This window comes from Prinia subflava, chromosome 5, assembly GCF_021018805.1.
Source record: "Prinia subflava isolate CZ2003 ecotype Zambia chromosome 5, Cam_Psub_1.2, whole genome shotgun sequence".
NCBI classification, from domain to species: domain Eukaryota; kingdom Metazoa; phylum Chordata; class Aves; order Passeriformes; family Cisticolidae; genus Prinia; species Prinia subflava.
The window spans coordinates 38380857-38399829 of NC_086251.1; the positions used below are offsets into that span (position 1 = coordinate 38380857).

The window sequence follows — 18973 nt, forward strand, 5'->3', positions numbered from 1 at the left end:
AAATATTATGAAGTTTCTGTCATTGTACACATAATTTTGAATATTTCTAAATTTTTTAGCAGTCTGTTGTATTAGTTAACCCATCCTTATTTTTAGAAGCACTTTTTCTCTAATGTACAGCGTAATTATATTCCTTGACGCATCTGTTCTTCGTATGCAAGGATAGATACTGCTTTCCTTTTTTTCAGAAGTCCTTTATGAATTTGAAGATCAGTCCTTTCTTCTTTGCACTTCAGTTTTGGCTCTTACATCTGTAATTTGAACTGGTCTTTTGCACAGCACTCAGGATGCCAGGATATCTATAAAATTAGTTATTGTGAATGTTCATTGAAGCAGTCAATGACTGACTTCTAACTTTTTTATTCCCTGAAGATGACTAACTCATTTGCATCCTTGGGGCCAGTTTACAATTTGAAGTGCAGAATATTTGACTTCTTGCTTGCCTTTACTCAACCCATGTTATCTGTAGCCATCACCATGATGAAGAAACAGACTGACACAAGCGTAGCCCATTCTATACTTTTGACTGTGCCCTACCTGTTTCAGCAAAGTACTACTGAATGTAGCCTACAGCTTGAAAATTGAGACAGCTAAAACATAAATATTTTATTAATCCATTGGTATGCAGCACAGAACATTGTTAAAACTGACCTGAATTATGCTTCTATCAATAAATACTACCTAGTTTGCTAGTACTAGATTGAACTGCCAGTACAGTTGGTACCCATGTGCTTTTGTCTAATCTTAATTTTCAGTTAAAGTTCAGCTCCAGGCTTACTCTTTAACTGATTCCTAGCAAAACAAACTTAGATCCAAAGCTGACGCTAGCAGAATTCAAACACTACCATCATATATATTTTCACTGACTTTCATATTCTTCTCCTTTTGTTCATTCTTTATCCTAAAGAACAATTATTGTTATATTCAGCTAATAATTACCTATGAGGAGATTAACCTCACAGATTTTTTTTTTTATTTTGTGGGTGAAGTAGGACTGCAGAAAACCATTCAAGAAAGATGGTGATAATTTTTATAATAAAACTCCACTTAAAAATTTTCTTCTAGCTATTAATCCTACGTAAACCTCTCTTTATTTTTTAGTGTGTGATTTCCTGGGGGAAAAGATTGCATCTGTTCTGGGAATAAGCACACCAAAATACCAATATGCCATTGATGAGTATTACAGAATGAAGAGAGAGGTATGTCTGTGACCTAGGGTTCTCGCACTCCTTTTCTCCCAACTTGTCTTCCCTGGTATTCTGAAAAATAAAATTTGTATTCTAGCATTAAGATGAAGCTTTAGACCCTCAATTTCAGCTTGCCCCCAGTTTTCACTTGATGCATAATTAACACTTTCTTATCCACCAGCCTTTTCTCTCCAGCTCATCAGTCTTAGAAACGGGTGGGTCCTGACCTCTGCTCCGTTTCTCTTGTACAATGCATTTTCAAGTCAACACTGTGAGAAAGGTGATGGGCAGTTGCTGAACACTGTAAAGAGGTGGCTGCTAGCAATACGCTTTCCAGCTGTAAAACTTGCTCAACACAGTGTCAAGGGGAAATTGAATACAAGGTTACCATTTGTTCTAAAGCATAATGGGACAATACTGATCGGTAGCCAATGCTTTAGGCAAAAAAACCTAACCCTTAATAATCTTCATTTAGAAGAGATGGAAAACATATTCAAAGCTGTATTACTTTTTTTAAATTGAGAGCTGAGAAAGCTTCAGAGGAGGTAGATCTATCACTATTGCTATTAACTAAAATTGCTTATCTAGATAAGTCTTTTTTCTGTGTTTGTTTAATGCAGTTTAATCCTACAATTTTGGTGATTTTTTTTCCTAGTTGATCATAACTAGTGACTGTTTTCTAGTGGAACAAATGCCCTTAGCTTGTAATAGCAACTGGTATGATCTTATGAAAGATTTCAAGTTAATCTAAGTAAGTGGTAAATAGTGAATAATAGCGTATCAATCTGGTTATCTCTTTCTAGGAGGAAGAGGAGGAACAGGAAAACAAGATGTCAGAAGAAGCAGAAAGACAGCATCAGGAACAGCAGAACAAGCCACAAGCTGAAGCTCCTGTCCAGACAGACCAGCCTGGAGCAACAGCATGCTCTTCATTTGTGAATGTAAACTTTGAAAATGAGGGAGATTGCCCGCCCATTGTGGAAAATAAACAAGATGGAGTTCCTGTCCCTCCTTAAGTGTGAAGCTCTGTATAATGTAGGAAATAAGAACTGTCAGGTGTCACAATCTGCCTATAAACAGGAAAAATAGGATTATGCTTGTTCAGTGAAATAAAACTCCTACCATTCTTATTGATCAGGAGAGAGCTAGGCGATGTCTGTTCAGTCTGTCTGCCTAATAAAGGCTGAGGCATTCTGCCAAATTGGCACTTCAGTTAAAATGAAAATTGCACTACAAACATTTGGTCTAAAATTGAATGTGTGAGCTAATTTTTGTGTAAAGCAAGTAGAAATGTCTTTTCTTTGAATCGCTGTGTCTCTAACACCTGTGGATTGCAGAGGCAGTGCTGTTTCCTACTTCTAAAAACCTGATTTGCACATTGTTTGCAACTTGGCTCTCTGTGAACAGATTAATAGGAATTAATATCCCGTAACTCAAAGGTAATTATAATAGTCATATTCCCCCTATTTATTCTCACTGTTGTATGCATGTATATTTAATTTTGTTGTTAACACAAGAGAAAAATGTTAGATTTAATGTTAATTAGATTAAAGGGTCCACTGACTTTTTTTTTTTAAGTAAAAAACCCTGGACTTTCCAGGAGGCTATAAGCACTCTTAAAAACTTACAAGTACCAGCACTCTTTGAGGCTAATAATGCTCAGCTGCTCCATTTGGTGCTGTAGCAAGGTTCAGAACTAACATCAGTGTAGGATGCTCTCACTCCAAGCCCAAGAATTAAGAGACCCATGTGCTTGAATGCATGCTCTCAGTGGTCCTGGGAAAGAAACAAAAGTAAATATATTAAGTGCATTGGACACTCTATGTAGTACCAGTCTAGAACCATGAACGTTTTTGGACATCGATGACCCAAGTCTGTGTACTTGAGTAACCTAAACAAACTCTGTGTTGAATGTGAAATTGCCAGTAAGGCATGTGCCACTGCAGATGGTTTTCATCCTGTTAGCACACAATACATAAATAACTAGAAACAACAAAACCAAACTTATCTTTCCTTCTCTTAAATAAATATAATGGGTTTGATACTGCACTTGCAACAGAAATTTTTATCTAAATGAAGTGCAGGTAGCTCCACGTCTAATACCAGCTAAGGCTATTTTACTGCACTGACTGTTGTAACTGCAGCATGTGAAAGGTGAATGGTTTGCTTTGCAACTATCATTGCCCCAGTCATTTTCTGTGGACAACTGTTGTAGGTAAAGGACCAGAGAAGCTGCACTAGTTACCATGTAGAACATTACTTCTGTCCTTGAGATTTCTAAAAAAAATGTTAAAAATAGTCCTCAGTGCAATTGGGTTGTTGGGTATCACGATGTGTCCCTGGCCTTGCTCCCACTGCCAGCTAAGGAGCCTGATGTAACACCACAGGCCAGGTAACTTGGCTCTTGGTTTCTGGAATTAATTATGTATTTCAGATGACCCTCTCCTGAACTCATGTCTTGTACAGCACAAACCCTTCCTCCCATCTGTCTGTAGCTCTCCAGCACTACAGAAAATCTAAGGAGGATTCAATCATCAGCTCTAGTCCATCTGTTTTGATTCTCCATTCTTTGCCTTTTCTGAATTGTAAGACAGAGGGTGCTGACCACAATGTAAAATCACTCCTTAGCCCTGAATATCTGCAAGGGAGAGCTTGATTCAACACCTGGGGAATGCACAGAAAACCAGCTTATAGCATCAAAGAAAGAAAACTTCAGATAGCTTGAGTAATACCTTGACAGCTGAAGGATACTTTGCTTTTCTTCCAATAAATTAATGTCAATTGGTTTTTTTTTTACTTCCTTTCCCTACTATTTGTTGCATAACAAATGCTCTCACTGCCTTCTTTGTATAAAATACTGTATTACTCACTGTGCCTTAACTTAATCCTTCATTTTGCAAACAGTATGGAAGTGGTTTACTTTCATATTGGTTTTTCTGTAAAAGCATTAATTGGTTATTTTATATTTAATATAATTTTTGAACTGGAAGTTGGCTATGGATTTTCCTTTAAAACTGTGTGGTCTTTGAAACTTTATGCCTGTACACAGGTGTGTGTGCCTGTTTACTGTTTTCATCTTTAAGTCACACATCCTGGTTGAATATTCAGGCACTAGAATTTAAAATACCATTTTACTCTCACCCCTTCCCTAGACTCTCATGTAGTACTCTGTGTTCAGCACTACCTCACACTAATAAATAATGCAGGATTGCAAACACCTCTGGCTTGGAGCTACTGTAATTCTGTCTGAAACTTGAAACATTTCTGTGGCTTGCTTAAGGATTTAAGAGAGTTTCACAGCTTTAACTACGGCTGTAGTTCAGTTGTACAATTAATATAGGTTACATAAAATACTTGCACAGGAGGTTAACTGGGTGAAAGCCTCTGTACAGGTGTTTGGAATAGTTTTAACTAGATCTAAAGCTAGTGCAGTTTTATTTCTGTTAATGAACCTCTTAAAATTGGGTAACTATCCAGTTCAATAATTTACTTATCCTTCCTGTTACACACTCGAAGCTGGTCATGCATAGAAGAAAATGGCCTAAATTCTTTACTTCTCACTGAAAACTTTTGCCTTCACAACAGAAAGCTCAACAGTGCTGCCATTAGAGGAAGCCATGCAGAGTGGAGTGGGAAGCTTGGGATGGCTGAGTGGATACAGGCCAGTGCTGAAGATACCAAGAACCACATTCTTACTTTCAGGGTAAATTCACACTTAGAATAAGGTATTTAAATAAGAATAGGGCTTGTTACACACGAAGAAAAGTCCAAAAGTATTTATTAAAAAAAAAAAAGGCAAAAAAATATTTTTGCCTCTAAAACAACACTTGCTCTTTTGGTTTCAGAAATTAGTTCTGTGATTTGTGTATGTACCACATTTTATATCATATGTAGGGGCAAAGGAGGAAGGGAGAGAAATAAATTGGAAGAGGAATTGATTCAGATAATGAACGTTTCCAGCTTCCAGCAATTGGCCCATGGGATTGAGATCTCCATGGATACAGTCTGCTCCCACTGGAAGTCACGTATCATCACCATCAGCAGAGTTGTCATTATCGCTTGCCACAAGGACCTCTCTGTTCTCGTACGTCCAGAACCCATTCAGATCAATCAGAATGCTGGTGACAGTGTCTCCTTGACTGCTATTGATCAAGTCTTGAAGGGAGATTTTGTAAGGGTCCTTAGGCTTCACCATATCAAAGATTTCATCCTATGAAAGACAAGCCAAAATTGGGAGAAAAGCCCCCACACATTAATGAGCAGAATAATGGCTATTTCATACCATACACAGAATGATCTTTGGGTAACTAGTGCCACCCACACCAATTTACAAAAAGCAGCTGTTAAGCCCCAAAGCATTTAAGATACAAAGCACAGTGACGCACTAGCTACAGTTCAGAGCAGTGTCCTTAGCTCCCACATCTCAAGCAGGAATTTGCTTTTCTGGGGAAGCTTCAGCCTCAAAATGGCAAAATGAAACTCTGTGTGAGCTTGTTTGGTATGTTCACTTGTATGAGCTAAGTTTGGTAGGAGATCTTGTACTTTTTTTTTTAAAGTACTAAAACTGCTAAATATACAGTAGGCAGTAATCAGTTTTATAGGCTGTTTAAGTCACTGGTCTGCTCCTGTCCCCCAAGGAATGATCCCCAGAACTGTAAAATGGACTTTGCAAGTATCTTCAAGTGTAAGAAACAGCAACATGTATTTAACAGGTATTTTCTCTATTATTAAGGAGACTACTAGAACATAGTTATTTTACAGAGCAACTGCTGACTTGAAAGGCATTTTCAAACCTATTAAGTAGGACAGGTCAGCTCATTTCCACTACTCTCCAAGTACATATACAGCAACCTAGAAATTATGACATAACATAATTCAATTCTGAAATGCTTATTCAAAGATTTTACACAGTACTCCATTTGGTAAAGCTAACCTTGACATCCTGAAAAGAAACTGGTTCTTGTCCATGAATTTTCATTTGTTCCTGAATAGCCTAGAAAAAAGAGAAGTTAGGAATGGCTAATGCAGTATAATACTGACACTGTATGAAAGTTATTAAATGCTTCTGTATCTTCAGCTGTATTGCCCTCTGTTAAAAAAGCATTCATGGTACAGCTTGCAATCATTTGTCTTCCACATGTGAGGCAGGGGTGAGTTAAGGCATTATCAATGATACACATCTCTAGGTTCACAGTTCTTCATTAGTATGATTTGAATTTCACTTTCATTGTAAGTGTTTGAGTAATTCACATATTACCCCTCAACACTCAAAACTGAAGCTATTAATACACTTGAACCATAAGGTTACATTTCTGACACAGTATGAAATACAGGCTAGGAAAAGAGCAAAGGAAAATAACCAATCAGCAGAAAGACAAATCAATTCTTTCAATGTGGTACTATTTAAACATTTGCATCCCCAAATCTGCAAGTAACAGCTACGAACAAAACTGTTCTGCTAGCAGAAGCTGCACAGCCTTGTCAGCACAGCTTTGCCAGCACAGCTGCTGTAGGTGCAGACCTATTCACACTTAATGCTAGCAGAAAGGAATCACTCACAGAGTCAAGAGGAACTGTTCTGATTTCAAGGAAAACTTAGAATGTTCCACGTCCAAAGGATACTTGTTGCAATACAGAAAGAAGGTGGATATAAGATCATGCCTGAATTCTTTACTGACTCAATGAAATATGTACCTTGTTCCTCATACTTTAAGCATACAGCTAAGTACAATGACATTATTTATTTTCACAGTTATAATAACAAAGATCCATATAACGAAATTTGGAGTGCTTGTCCCTGTGTCTGAATAGATACTACTGAGGAAATCCTGTACATGAGTAAAGGATCAAGCTCCTAACTCAGCTGAAACTGTCCACAGCAAAAATACCATTTTTACTGCATAGCACTTTCCTTCCCAAGATCTCTCAGGCATCTATGAGAAAAACAAGACAGAACAACAAAATATCTGCTCCCTTTCAAACCAAAATCACCACCAGTCAGAATAAAAAACAACCAAAACAACAAAAAATCCATCACACACAAACCAGTTTGGAATAAGATTGTAAAATCTTAAGTTAATTTTAACAGCAACTAAAAAAAATAAGCTTGGAAGCAACAGGTACAAATGCAGACTATGAAAAACGCAAGAAGCTTTTTGCAAGCATAACACTGAATGAAAAATCTCACAGCTGTATAGGGCTATTGATAAATTTCATTATCTTCATTTCTTTTAGTGAATTTTAGGATTACAGTTAAAATTAAAATGGGCAGTAATCAATTAGAACCATCATAAAAGATTTTGATAAGTCATCATCATGCAATTTTAGGACAATTTTAAATTAGAAAAAAACCCCACCAAATCAATAGAAAATATTTTTCCTATTCAAAATCAAAACAGTTACTTTCAACTGCAGATAAACTACTGAAAATACCTTTTGAAATCTTTCCAGTTTTTGTCTTTGAAAAACCCCCTAAATCTTCTTAGAAGTCGTTACTAGCCAGCCTGTGGCTATTGGTAATTTAAAGGGATTTCCTGTGGATCTGCATGCGGAAGCACATAGGCTATAACACTATAAACACAGAAAATGGCCTACTTGTATAAAGAGACTTACCCTAAAGAAATAATTAAGGGAAAAGACATTCAGGTGTCCTTTGTTCTCTATATCAAGCAGTTTGAAAATATATTGCAGAGCTGCAGGCTCCTTTCTGTTTTCTAATGCAAGCACAAAGTCCAGGTAGGTTTTATAGTCCTAGAAGTAGATACAATCATGTTTATTATAGTCTTCTTTCTAAATTGATTTTGCAAGCAGGAACTCTATAATTGGCAGCTATTTCATTGTAGGGGATCAGTTTATTTTCTGAAAAAGACAACATGAAATAGAAAATGGCTGCTGCCACTAATGTGCACAGAAAAGTTACTTTTTAACGACTGCTGATAATGGGAAATTCTGCCATTTTAGAGGCAAAATGGCATTCCAAGCATAAATCCAAATGAAACATGCCATAAACATGCTTTTAAACAATGTTTAATGTATCTTTAAACTGCTGAACATACCCAACTAGTGAAGAAAAAAACATATAAAATGTTTTCAGAATCATAAATTAGATGTCTAGTGGCAGTAAGGCTACTGTTACCAAATAGTGAACAATATGGCAAATTAAGTATAAAATCCTTAGACCAGAGTCAGTGGTTTGGCAAATTAGGTGCTAGAAACATTAGTTAACATTCCAAATAAGTATCACACTTTCCTTTTTCATTAGTATGGATTCTTGGTTTCCCAATCAAGATACAGTTGTGACAAGGAAAGAAGTCCTACAGCCCTGTGTGCATAATTACCCTGTTTACTTGTAACACCAGAGAGTCATGCTGTCATACAGAGGGAGCTTGACAGCCTGGAAAAATGGGCTAACAGAAACCTCATCAAGTTCAACAGAGGGATGCAAAATCCTGCATCTGGGGAGGAATAACCCCATGTACCTGTAGAGGAGGGGGCTGGCTAGTCAGAAAGCAGCTTTGCAGCAGGCCCTTGCAGCAGAGGCTGCTGCCAGCACCTCAGCTGCACTAGGAAACGCTTTGGGGGCAAGCTGAGGAAGGTGACCCCTCTCTACTCAGCACTGCCTATGCTACATCCAGGCACTGGGTCCTGCTCTGGTCTCCCCCAGACCAGAGACATGAACCTACTGCTGCACGTCCAGAACAGGACAACCAAGAGGATCCCTCATGACCTCAGTGATTATGTGATTCTAACAAAAAAACTGCTCAGGTGGCAAAAGGGCTGTATAGTGAATTTGTAACATCACTTTACACTCCAGTCATCTGAATGCAGACAAGAATTGTGGCTGAACATTAGGCAAAGCTTCAAAAAATATAGATATAATGTGTTACTTTAAATTAGTTAGAAGTTAGACTTCTCATTTTTCACAGCTAAGGAAAGCTTACAATGAAAAACATAGTTGTCTTCATGAAGAAAACAGTTTAGCTAACTTGCACTAATGTCAAGTGTGCCACTTGACTTTGGTTCTCTTTAAAGCATTACATTTATCTAAGAAGTACTAGTGCATCTATACAGTTTTTCAACATGCACTTTTGTAATTGAATCTGCAAGTAGCCTTATCCTAGGCTGTCTGGATTCCCTATCATCTCTGCTTTTTAAAACAAGCAATTTATTTTTAGGCCACATTGCTATCACCTTGTTCTTATGAAAATTACCTTTCTAGTATGTTGCATGGTCATTTGTGTGCACAGTGATAACCAAAAATTACCTCAAGCTACTCTTTTAAATATACTTTGTTTTAAACATTGGACATTTCTCCACTCAGTAAGCCCAAGATGTTATGCTGTGGACAAAGGGAAGAATAGGTAATTACCATTTCACCATCATAAGTTAAACATTCCTGAAAGACACGATCCAAAAATATGTTGGTCAGAGTCCCTGTTCCATATCGGGACAGTTCCTCTTTGCTGAGCATACCATTGTGATCTTTATCCAGGTTTAAGTACTGACCTAGGAAGGAGATAAAAAAGCAAACCATAATAAACCTCTATTAGTAAAGAACTGTTTCAACAGAGAAAAAAACCCACTGAAATGCTAAATTTTCTAATTTCCATAATAAAATTAATGCAGTTAAGTGAGAATTTACTAGATACACAATAATACTCATAAAGCATCAGAAATAAGCACAGAACATGGAGGGAGAGGAAGCAGGGTTCCCATAATGAGGTGTTAGCAGCTCTATTCTAAGTTAATAGCTGTGGATACTGAGACAGGAGCAGAAGGCTAAGAGCATATTACTTTATTATACAAATATGCTGTAAGCATTAGAAAAGAGCTAAAGATGATGCAAAGGCATGAATAGAGCCTGAAGAGAAGGTTACAGAGGAATCTTTGCAACAAGGCGACAGATTATAAAACCACAATAAAGAGCAACAGCAGAAAACTGAAATTATAAAGCAAGTCAGGAAGATAAACTGAAAGGGTGAATATAGGATCTGAAAAGATAAGTTAGCAGGAGGATTTAACATGACAAAAGCAGAGGAATAATAGCAGTAATAATGTGACTAAGTCATACAAGAAAAAGGAGAAGAAAAGCGTTGACATATAAAAGAACCTACCATAAACTCTTAATGCAGAAGGAGCAGAAAACCAATTTGTTTCCTGACTTTCTTTAGAAAGTTCTTCATCCCTTAACTAAGTGAAACATAAAGTTAGAATTCAGAAAGGATAAACTGAAATATAACAGTCTATGTTAGAGACCTTTACCTCCAGTAGATCATCGAGGAAGCTGCAAGCTAAAATATCCTGTATCTTTATCTTCCCTGCAGCAAGAAAAGAGAAATACATTTTAACAGCTAGTCAGCCAACATATCCATTTGACTATTCTCACTTATGTGGTTCTACTTAAGAAAGAAGTATTTGGAGCAGAAATAGGTGCTTTTTTAAGAAACAAAAACTAAAGAAACCCCATATCAAACATCAAGGATAAGGCTCTAATTTCAGAGATAAAATAAACTATCTTTTTAAATGACTGGACAAAACTAGCCTGATATTGGCAGGACTTATCCTGAAGCCTTAAATGCCAGCAAACTAGATTAAAATAAATGTGAGTGTTCAATATCAACTCAAAATGTAAAAGAAAAATGCAAAGAAAGCATGCTTAAAACATTTGATAAAACAATAATCTCCTAAGTGACATGATATTCTTACATCTTCACAACTCCAGCTGTGACACAAAGCTAAGGTAGCAGAATGCACTTCTGCTGGTGCAGCTCTGAATGGTGTACAGAGACTGTGCTAAGAGCTGTGCAAAATAATGGTGTTGTAACTTCCCACCCACCCTCTCCAAACGTTTGTAAGTACCTCTGTCAGAGGCTGCTGCCCACACAATTCTGACCTTTACCAGGGGCACAGCTGGACCTTGAAAACACATGCAGTTTGTGACTTAAACTGCGGGCACAGGAGGGAGCTACACTCGTAACAGGCATTATCAGACCTAACTGCAGAGCTTTTCTAGTGGCTCTACATGGTGCACAGAGATTTAACCACAGGAAAAGCACATCACTCTAACCATTCCTGAGCTTTTCCTGAGCTCTGTGCATGTTCTGACAAGCAGTTGTGTTGTTGGTTGCTGTGGTTTTTATTCACCCTAAACACACACGAAATTAGCTACTGCTAATGGCTTATTATGATGAAACAGGATCTTATTGTCAGTTTCTATGATACCTCAACTGACAGGTATCTCACAGAAATTCATTAGCTGTAAAAGTAGATTATTAGAGCCACAATAAAGAGTCATGGTCTTCAGTGGAGATTAATCTTCAGTGCTGAACAAAAGCCTACCAGGACAACTATACATTGCTTTGAAAACACAAGTAGCTTCAGTGGAAGCATTTTAAGAGACCTACCTGTTCTTAGAGGATCCAGAAAGAAGAAGAACTTTCTAACTGCTGTGCAGACATAGAAGGAGTAAAAAGATTTTTCTAAGCCATCCAGTTGTGGCAAAGTAGGGATAAGTTCCAAAATATAGTTTTCTAAATCCTGTAGAATTAAGAAAGAAAAGAAAACAAGCATTAAACATTACTATTGTTCCAAGTTTGCCATATTCCTTCTTGGCTTTCAGGTGTATTTTGTTAAAAATACAGTACTGCAACAATGCAGAAAAGAGCATGAAAGCAGGTTAAAAAAACAACTTCTGTCTCTGTGCAAGAAATCTCAGATCATATACATGCACATGTGATTCTAGGGCTGAAACAATCTATTAATAAAGCAGAATTTAACAAAGTACATTATATTTATATGTAAATCTAAATACATTCAACTGTACCTTTTTCAAATATCGGGAGCATAATTCCTGATTGGATTATCTCATTGCTGAATTTTCTTCAGTAAGTCTTTTTTCTTTGAGTGGCAACCACGACATTTTTATTTATTTTATAATATTACCTCCTTTTAGACAGGAGAATAATTCACTGAAGAATAATTTGTGATTTTTACCATATCCTACTAAATCTAGTAAAGTGCTATGACATGAAATCTTTGTAGATACAATCCCTTTGTCAGAAAATTACCTGAAGTTTAAAAGGCTCGCACCACTCTCACCACCACATCTCTTGAATATATGAATTGCAATTTATCCAAACAAATGTGCCCACTCTGAATCTGTATTATGTTATAAGCTTTTACAAGACAAGACTAGAAAAAAAAAATGGGATCTTTCTGATGCTCTGTCATTTGATTAAAGAGAGACATTAAGTTAATTAAGAATTTACTTACTGATTCTCTGAGGTAGCCTTGTCCTGCCACATCATATAAACTGAGACCTATTCTTGTCTGATGAAGCCATACTGTGAAACAGAAAACAGAATTACAATGCAAGAAACCTACGGGGCTTTTGAGTTCTTGCCAAAATTTGAAGTTATTCTAGAGGCCCCAAGGCACAGTTGGATTTTAAGTGCCTCTTCCCATTTTTCTAAGCTTTAAGAAAAGCCATGTCATGTACTGCTTAGAAACACCGTTTCAATCTCTAAATTTGTAGGCCACTTGCAATGTACTACAACTATACACTTCATAAATATATACTATCTATAATATACACTGTTACCATGACTGCCTTATAATAACTAGACGTGAAAAATGGCTGAGCAGACACCATATTTTATTTGGTGTGTCATAGAATAGCTAGGATTAGAAGCAAATTTAAAGCTCACCTAGTTCCAATGTCCCCCCACCACAGGCAGGGACGCCACCCACAAAATCAGATTGCTTAAAGCCCCATCCAACCTGGCCTTGAACAGTTCCAGGGATGGTGCATCCACAGCTTCTCTGGACAATCTGTTCCAGTGCCTCACCACCTTCTGAGTAAAGTATTCATTCCTAGCATCTACTCTAAATGTCTCCTCTTTTAAACAGATTGTATCTGTCTCCCCTTGTCCTATCGCTATCTGCCTGGGTAAGAAGTCACTCTCTCTCCATTTTATACACTCCCTTTGAGTACTGACAGTCCACAATGAGGGCTCCCCCAGAGCCCTCTCCTCTCCAGGCTGGACAACTCAACTCTCTCAGCCTGTGGTCCTAGGAGAGGCTCACGCATTTCCCGGGTGGGGCCTCAAGAGTCCCAGAGCAGAGGGGGAGAATCACGGCCCTTGACCTGCTGGCCACGCTGCTTTTGATGCCGCCCAGGCTCTACAGACTGCAAGCACACACAGTTGGTTGTATGGGATCATATGGATTTGTTCTCTCTCACTGACTCAGAAATGTGCAGCAGTGCATTTTCACTGCATTAACACCTGCACAAAGTCATATACAGATGGATTGCCACACTCCTTGTATAGCACCAGACACGGCAGCTACAGCCAAAGGTCAGGCCGTCACTTCTGAGTTACAAGACGAGAATTAAAATCACACAAGCATTTATCTTTGTAATGAGAAGGCACAATAATTGGACAATCTGCAGGACAATGTGCCTGAGGCCATTGCTAAAGCACTGTAACAGTGATGGAATATAGATTAGATTAATAAAAACTATTATTCACATACTCAACATTAAATTTAACTCCCATTTTCTGAAGAAACAGTTCAAAAGTGCCTCTTATGCAATATGAGCTGTCCTTCATAACATTCACTCCTCAAGGTAAGTGTTCTTTGTGGTGGGCTAAGTGTCACTCAGATGGCAGAGGTTAGACAGCGAGGCTGTTTGGTTGTTGGCTTAAGCTTAAAGGAAAATGCATCACACATTAAGTGATTTGGTGGTGGCAGCTTTTTCTTTTTATTATTATTTTGTTTGTTTGCTTAGAAAAAAGGCATCATCCTAAACACACAAGACTCAGCTTCTGGGTGAAATAAAGTGCTGAAAGAACCTCTGTTGTGTTCATCTGGGTGGGACTTTTTGAAATGCATATAATCCTTACAGACTTTGCCACAAGTCTCCTATCCTGCTATCCTCCTATCCATTGTTGAAAATGGGTCTGTTACTAATTTCTTGCATATTGTGCACATCTGCATATCATGTTTCCTGCTCAACACGTTTCTCATCCCTTGCACCACAAGATTTTAAGTTAAGCAGGCTGAGCTGCTCAGAGAAAAGTACTGTTCTCCTCTCCCAAAGGCTTTAGCAGATGTAGGAACACAGTAGCACAGGCAAAAGATAATGGACAATCTTCCTTTCTGCTAGCCAGCCTTGTGTTTTTAAACATCTAATATATGTTCTTTTAAAAGGGGACATTTTTCATCCTAAGTAGATATTTATAATAAAAAATAGCTGAAAATACAGTAAGTGACAAGCACAGAAACATACAGACATATTTGAGAAACAGTTAGAAAACACAGACAGCACCACTGTGTGCAGGACAAACTGCAAACAAAGCTATCTGCCCAAGCACAGTGGTTAAGATCACACCTGCCATGGACCTGTATTGTTCTGCACTTCACAGTATTGCTTGAATAAAGGAAATCAGAATGACAATATATACAACAAACAGATCAAGCATATCTGTGGCCAGGGAGAGGTGGATTTCAGAGGCATGATGGACTCTCACCTTCGAGTAACAAGAAAAAAATCCCAAGCCTCAAGAAAAACAGCATTTGCAGTTAAGGACAGATCTCGCTGCTGTTGAAGCGAACACCGAGTAACTAATAAAGCTGAAAATAGCCTTAAAATGAAACAACTTCTAACACAGAAGAAGCATCCACTAACCTTTTCGCATGACATAATTGAAAAACTGCATGATGGATATTCTCCCATAAGGATCACTATGGAGTAATTTAGCAAAGATCTTCGCTGTAAAGAATTGCCTGTAAAACATGAACACAAAGCTACTTCTGTGCATCTAATCACACTGCATTGACAAATCCAGTTACAGTATTTGAAATTTACAGATCCTGTAAAATAATGTTTTAACACAGAATGTGTTAATATGCTACACTACACTCATCAGGTGGAATCCTACCAATTAACAACAGTATATATAATCATATCAATAAAAAGCAGTTACCTTTTCTGCTCATAAGACTCATCAGTGATGTAGAGCTTTTGAGAGCTTTTATTCAGTTTCTTTAGTACAATTATGTTTGGTAGCTTCCAATCTTCTACAACAATATGCACATTAAAAAAATGCCAGTACGGACAAATAATTTGCTTCTGCCCAAAGCTCAATCCCAAAGCTACATGCACAACAGCCATCTCCAACAGGAGAATACAGGAGGACCATTCACTGCATGCTGTGCACATCTGGTAGGAAATTCTGCATCAGAAGACATTAGGGAAGGCTGGGCAATATTACTGGAGACATGATTTCTAGTTCATTTACACAATGTGCTGTTTGCTGAGCCCTAACATCTAAAAATGTTCGTGCTGATAAAAATTTCCTCTTCAAAAGGATGCACTACCATTCTTTCAGGCAGCTCTATTACAAGTCACCTCAGAGAGGAAGAGTACACCTTTGCAAGGATGTAAAGTAACCAGCTCATCAGTAACTACATGGATATCATTTCTTCTCACCATTAAACTGTTCCCATCTATTTTAGCAACTGGAAGTTACAGTAGCACTTAGGTTCAGTCAAAATTAGCACATACAAGAGAAGAGAGCCTTACTTGCATTTTGGTCCAGCTTTTTCACCAACTTTCAAGAAGTTCTCATAATTAATCATTGCTTCTTCTCCAATCATTGGTGATGTCTGATGTTTGTCCAGTAGAAACCATAGATTCTTAAAAGGTATTTATATTTGGTTAAGAAGCTATCTCTTTAGAGATGTCAATGTGCTTAGGATACAGTGTTTAAGAAACTCAGCAAAACTGTGGGCTTGATGCAAGGTTCTCTCAGTTAACCAGGACACATGGTAAGTTCAGCCAGAGAAGTGTGTGCTACTTTAGTCCCTTACATGCTACTAAACACATGCACACTCTCCCTCCCTCACTAGCATTTATAGGGTCACACCCCTTTTGTCTTTGCAGTGCAATAAAATCAACCATCTTAGGAGTCTCTCTCAGTGATACATAAACAGAACTTATTTCATCATCTGGGCCCACCAGGGAAATCATTGCAAAATGCTGGAAAACCAGAACCATGAATTTAGTCCTCAAATACATCCTAACTAGGAAGCTTCACACTGGCATTACCAGCCCAAGGCTAGGCACCACTTCAGCTTTACCAAGCTGTGTGCCCAAATACAAAGCATCTTACGACAAGATTCTGTGGGCAGATAGATCATCAAACTCTGACAGGAGATAATCTAAATCCATTCAGAAGCCATTACAAGACATACAGAAATTATTTTCCTACCTGCAGCTCTTCATTATCCAACAGTTCTCTACTTTTTCTTTGCAAAAAGACAGCTCTAGATTCTTCTCTTAATTTCTGAAGCAAGATTTCATCTTCAGCTGGAAGCTGGAAATGTTGTGGCATTTTAATTTTCTGCACAGTACCATTCATACATATTCAGCAAGTACTTTTACGTAGTCTTGAGTCACACTCTGATTAAAGTTGCTTACTTGACAGAAAATAGCCAGTCTACCAAACTTGCCTCTGGTACAAGGGGTATCACTTGCACACTGTCTCAAACCATTTCAATAATGAAGCACCTACTTAAAGCAGCACATCTTTAACAGGACAGACAGAGAAGTACCTCATACCTGATAATTCACTGAGTAAGCACTTTCCCATGGTCTCTAGATAGGAGGGCTCACACATAAAAGACATTTCTGCTGTGTTTTACTTGGGAGAAGCAGCACATTCTATTTTGTGGTACACCTGCCTCTCAAAAGCATGAATGTCTACTAGACTTCTTTTGGCCAACAAATAAGATGAAAGAAAGTGTGAAAAGTGTGAAAGTTCTGCCAATATTTACGTGCCAAACAGTACAGCATCACTGGAAGTTAGAGAGTTGCATATGTATCCATCAAGTGAAACATAGGCACTTGAGATCTTAATTGGCAGAAACATGAGACCCTAAGGAATCCGTGACCATGAGAGGTTTGACAGCAGCTGAGTGGTCAAGCTGACGAGTGCCAGCAATACCAAGATGTCAACACGTGCTGCCACCCCAGTCTGACTCATCTCACAACTAGGTTGCTGGACCTATCATTTCTGATGGATGATGCAAGCAACAGATCTATCTCTAGTCTGCAAGACCGATGACCCACCATGTTCATGAGGCAGCATCCCATCACGTCTAAATTTGAACCAGGAGATATAGATGTGTAACACTGGTATGTCAAAGTTTAGTTGGAACATTAAGTGCCTCTGAAAGAGAACTTCCTATCTTTACCAAGCCACCTGATCAGCAAACATTTCACTGACTGATAAAATTCTTAGTAATTCTTTAAAACAGCTGAAATTCACAACTGTACAAACCAAAAAATTAAGAGTAAGCAATTCCCATCACTCAGATTTCAATCTACTCTAGCTTTTGAAGCTGCAGAGTCCCTGTGAGTGAGCATAACTTTTTATATAACACAGAACAGCCTCTTGTTAAAAGTTTATCCGGATACTTCACTTACCCTATAGTAAAATCGTGGTATGTTTGCATATGATATATTGTCACTTTTTTTCCCTCCTTTCCATTCCATGTAATATTTTGTGAACAATTCCATTTCTTCATCCTTTAGCTCTTGTTCACTCTTTTTGGCTGATTGACACAGAAAAGAATGTTCATGCTGTACTCCAGAGTTCTAACGTAATGAGTGGCTTGAAAAATAGAGTTAATACTGGCTTATTTAGTAGTAGTACAAATATGAGGTGGAAATGAGGGGAGCACAGACCAATCACCTAAGTTACATAAGAGTATACCCCATAAATATTTTGAGTACGTGCACAGCACCTCTTTCAATGACTGCACACGACCGATTCACTGCTAGGTGTGCATGCAGTCGTTGCAGCTACGCGAGGGTGCCTGACAGAGCAGCAGCGCTCCTGCTCCAGCGGCGGCACCGTTCGAGACGCTGCGAGGTGCGAGCCGCAGCCTCAGACCGCCTTTCCGTGCCGCTCGGGGCTGTGGCTGCGCACCTGCGCCAGCGCTGGCTGCGCTCCCCGCGAGCGAACCGCTCCCAGCCGGGGTCCGTGCGCCGGGCAGCGCAGCCCTCACGGCTCCTCACCGCTCCCGCTCACTGACCCCCGAAAGGCGGGAGTTTGTTTCTCCGCAGGGCGACTGCGGGACCCGCCCGGCCCCTGCGGCAGCCCGGACACGGCGAACTACGGCGGCACGGGAGAGGCCGACGCTCGGCCCGCCGACCGTGCCCCCGCCCTGCCGGTGACCGCGGGCACCCCGGGGCGCTCCCCCCGCCCGCTCCCGATCCCGGGGCACTCACGCGCGCGGCGCGCGGCCAGCCGGGCCCGCAGCCGCCGCTCCCAGTCCATCGGCACGCGCCCACTGCCTCCCCGCGCATGCGCGCTGCCCTTCGGAGCTTCCTGCCCGGACCCGACATGGCGGAGCAGCCCCGGCCCGCCTAGCGGGGCGCGCGGATCACGTGTGGCCCCGCCCGGTGAGACGCGATTGGCTCCACGGGCGGGCGCGGGCCCGCCACGCGCTTCCGAGCCAATGGGAAGCTGGGCTGCCCTGCTGTGGCGCACGCGCCTGCCGCACATGGCCGCCGCGCGCGGCGTCAGGTGGGCCCTTCGCGGAGGGATGGGGCAGAGAGGCCGTGAGGCAGAGAGGGCCGAGCGGGAGCGACTTCTCCAAAAGCTGGGGGTTCTGCGGTACGGCCGGACTTGGTCCGCGGGGCACCGAGCGAGGGACGCGTGACCTTGCGGGGTCTTCCCGTGAGGCGGACCAGCCTGCGGACCTCCCGGTATTTA

The 18973-nt window shown here is 39.8% G+C and overlaps 3 protein-coding genes across 5 annotated transcripts in view; 2 read left to right on the forward strand and 1 right to left on the reverse strand.

The window, feature by feature from the left end:
- The window catches only part of LOC134551362 (signal recognition particle subunit SRP54), a 42053-nt gene extending 37877 nt beyond the window's left edge, over window positions 1-4176 (forward strand). Inside the window, exons 16-17 of the mRNA XM_063398907.1 lie at window positions 1102-1199; window positions 1991-4176. Coding sequence (XP_063254977.1) covers window positions 1102-1199; window positions 1991-2203 — 311 coding nt within the window. The 3' untranslated portion in view covers window positions 2204-4176. The remainder of the gene's footprint in view (window positions 1-1101; window positions 1200-1990) is intronic.
- A 771-nt stretch (window positions 4177-4947) lies between these two features.
- On the reverse strand, window positions 4948-18725 carry PPP2R3C (protein phosphatase 2 regulatory subunit B''gamma). The gene is made up of 13 exons (XM_063398909.1): window positions 18487-18725; window positions 17680-17807; window positions 16463-16567; window positions 15775-15887; window positions 14878-14975; window positions 12459-12529; window positions 11591-11723; window positions 10449-10504; window positions 10301-10376; window positions 9556-9692; window positions 7800-7937; window positions 6121-6180; window positions 4948-5397 (listed from the first exon to the last, which is right to left on the reverse strand). The coding sequence occupies exons 1-13, from the start codon at window positions 18533-18535 to the stop codon at window positions 5209-5211; spliced, it is 1353 nt and encodes a 450-aa protein (XP_063254979.1). The 5' UTR covers window positions 18536-18725; the 3' UTR covers window positions 4948-5208.
- PRORP (protein only RNase P catalytic subunit) overlaps window positions 18700-18973 on the forward strand; it is a 39904-nt gene continuing 39630 nt past the window's right edge. Inside the window, exon 1 of one of the 3 annotated variants that reach the window (XM_063398904.1) lies at window positions 18700-18784. The gene's annotated coding sequence lies outside the window, so the exon portion shown is untranslated. Of the gene's footprint in view, window positions 18967-18973 lie in introns of all 3 variants that reach the window. The other 2 variants (XM_063398905.1, XM_063398902.1) reach the window with 2 other exon arrangements.

Bases quoted from the DNA above. Each gene is read 5' to 3' on its own strand.
- PPP2R3C (XM_063398909.1), bottom strand. From the start codon at position 18,535: ATGGACTGGGAGCGGCGGCTGCGGGCCCGGCTGGCCGCGCGCCGCGCG. The intron at 15,888-16,462 runs GTAGGAAAATAA...ATACCTTTTAAG, and splicing joins TGGATAATGAAGAGCTGCAG to AATCTATGGTTTCTACTGGA. The intron at 14,976-15,774 runs GTAAGGCTCTCT...CATGTTTTACAG, and splicing joins AAAGCTGGACCAAAATGCAA to GCAATTCTTTACAGCGAAGA.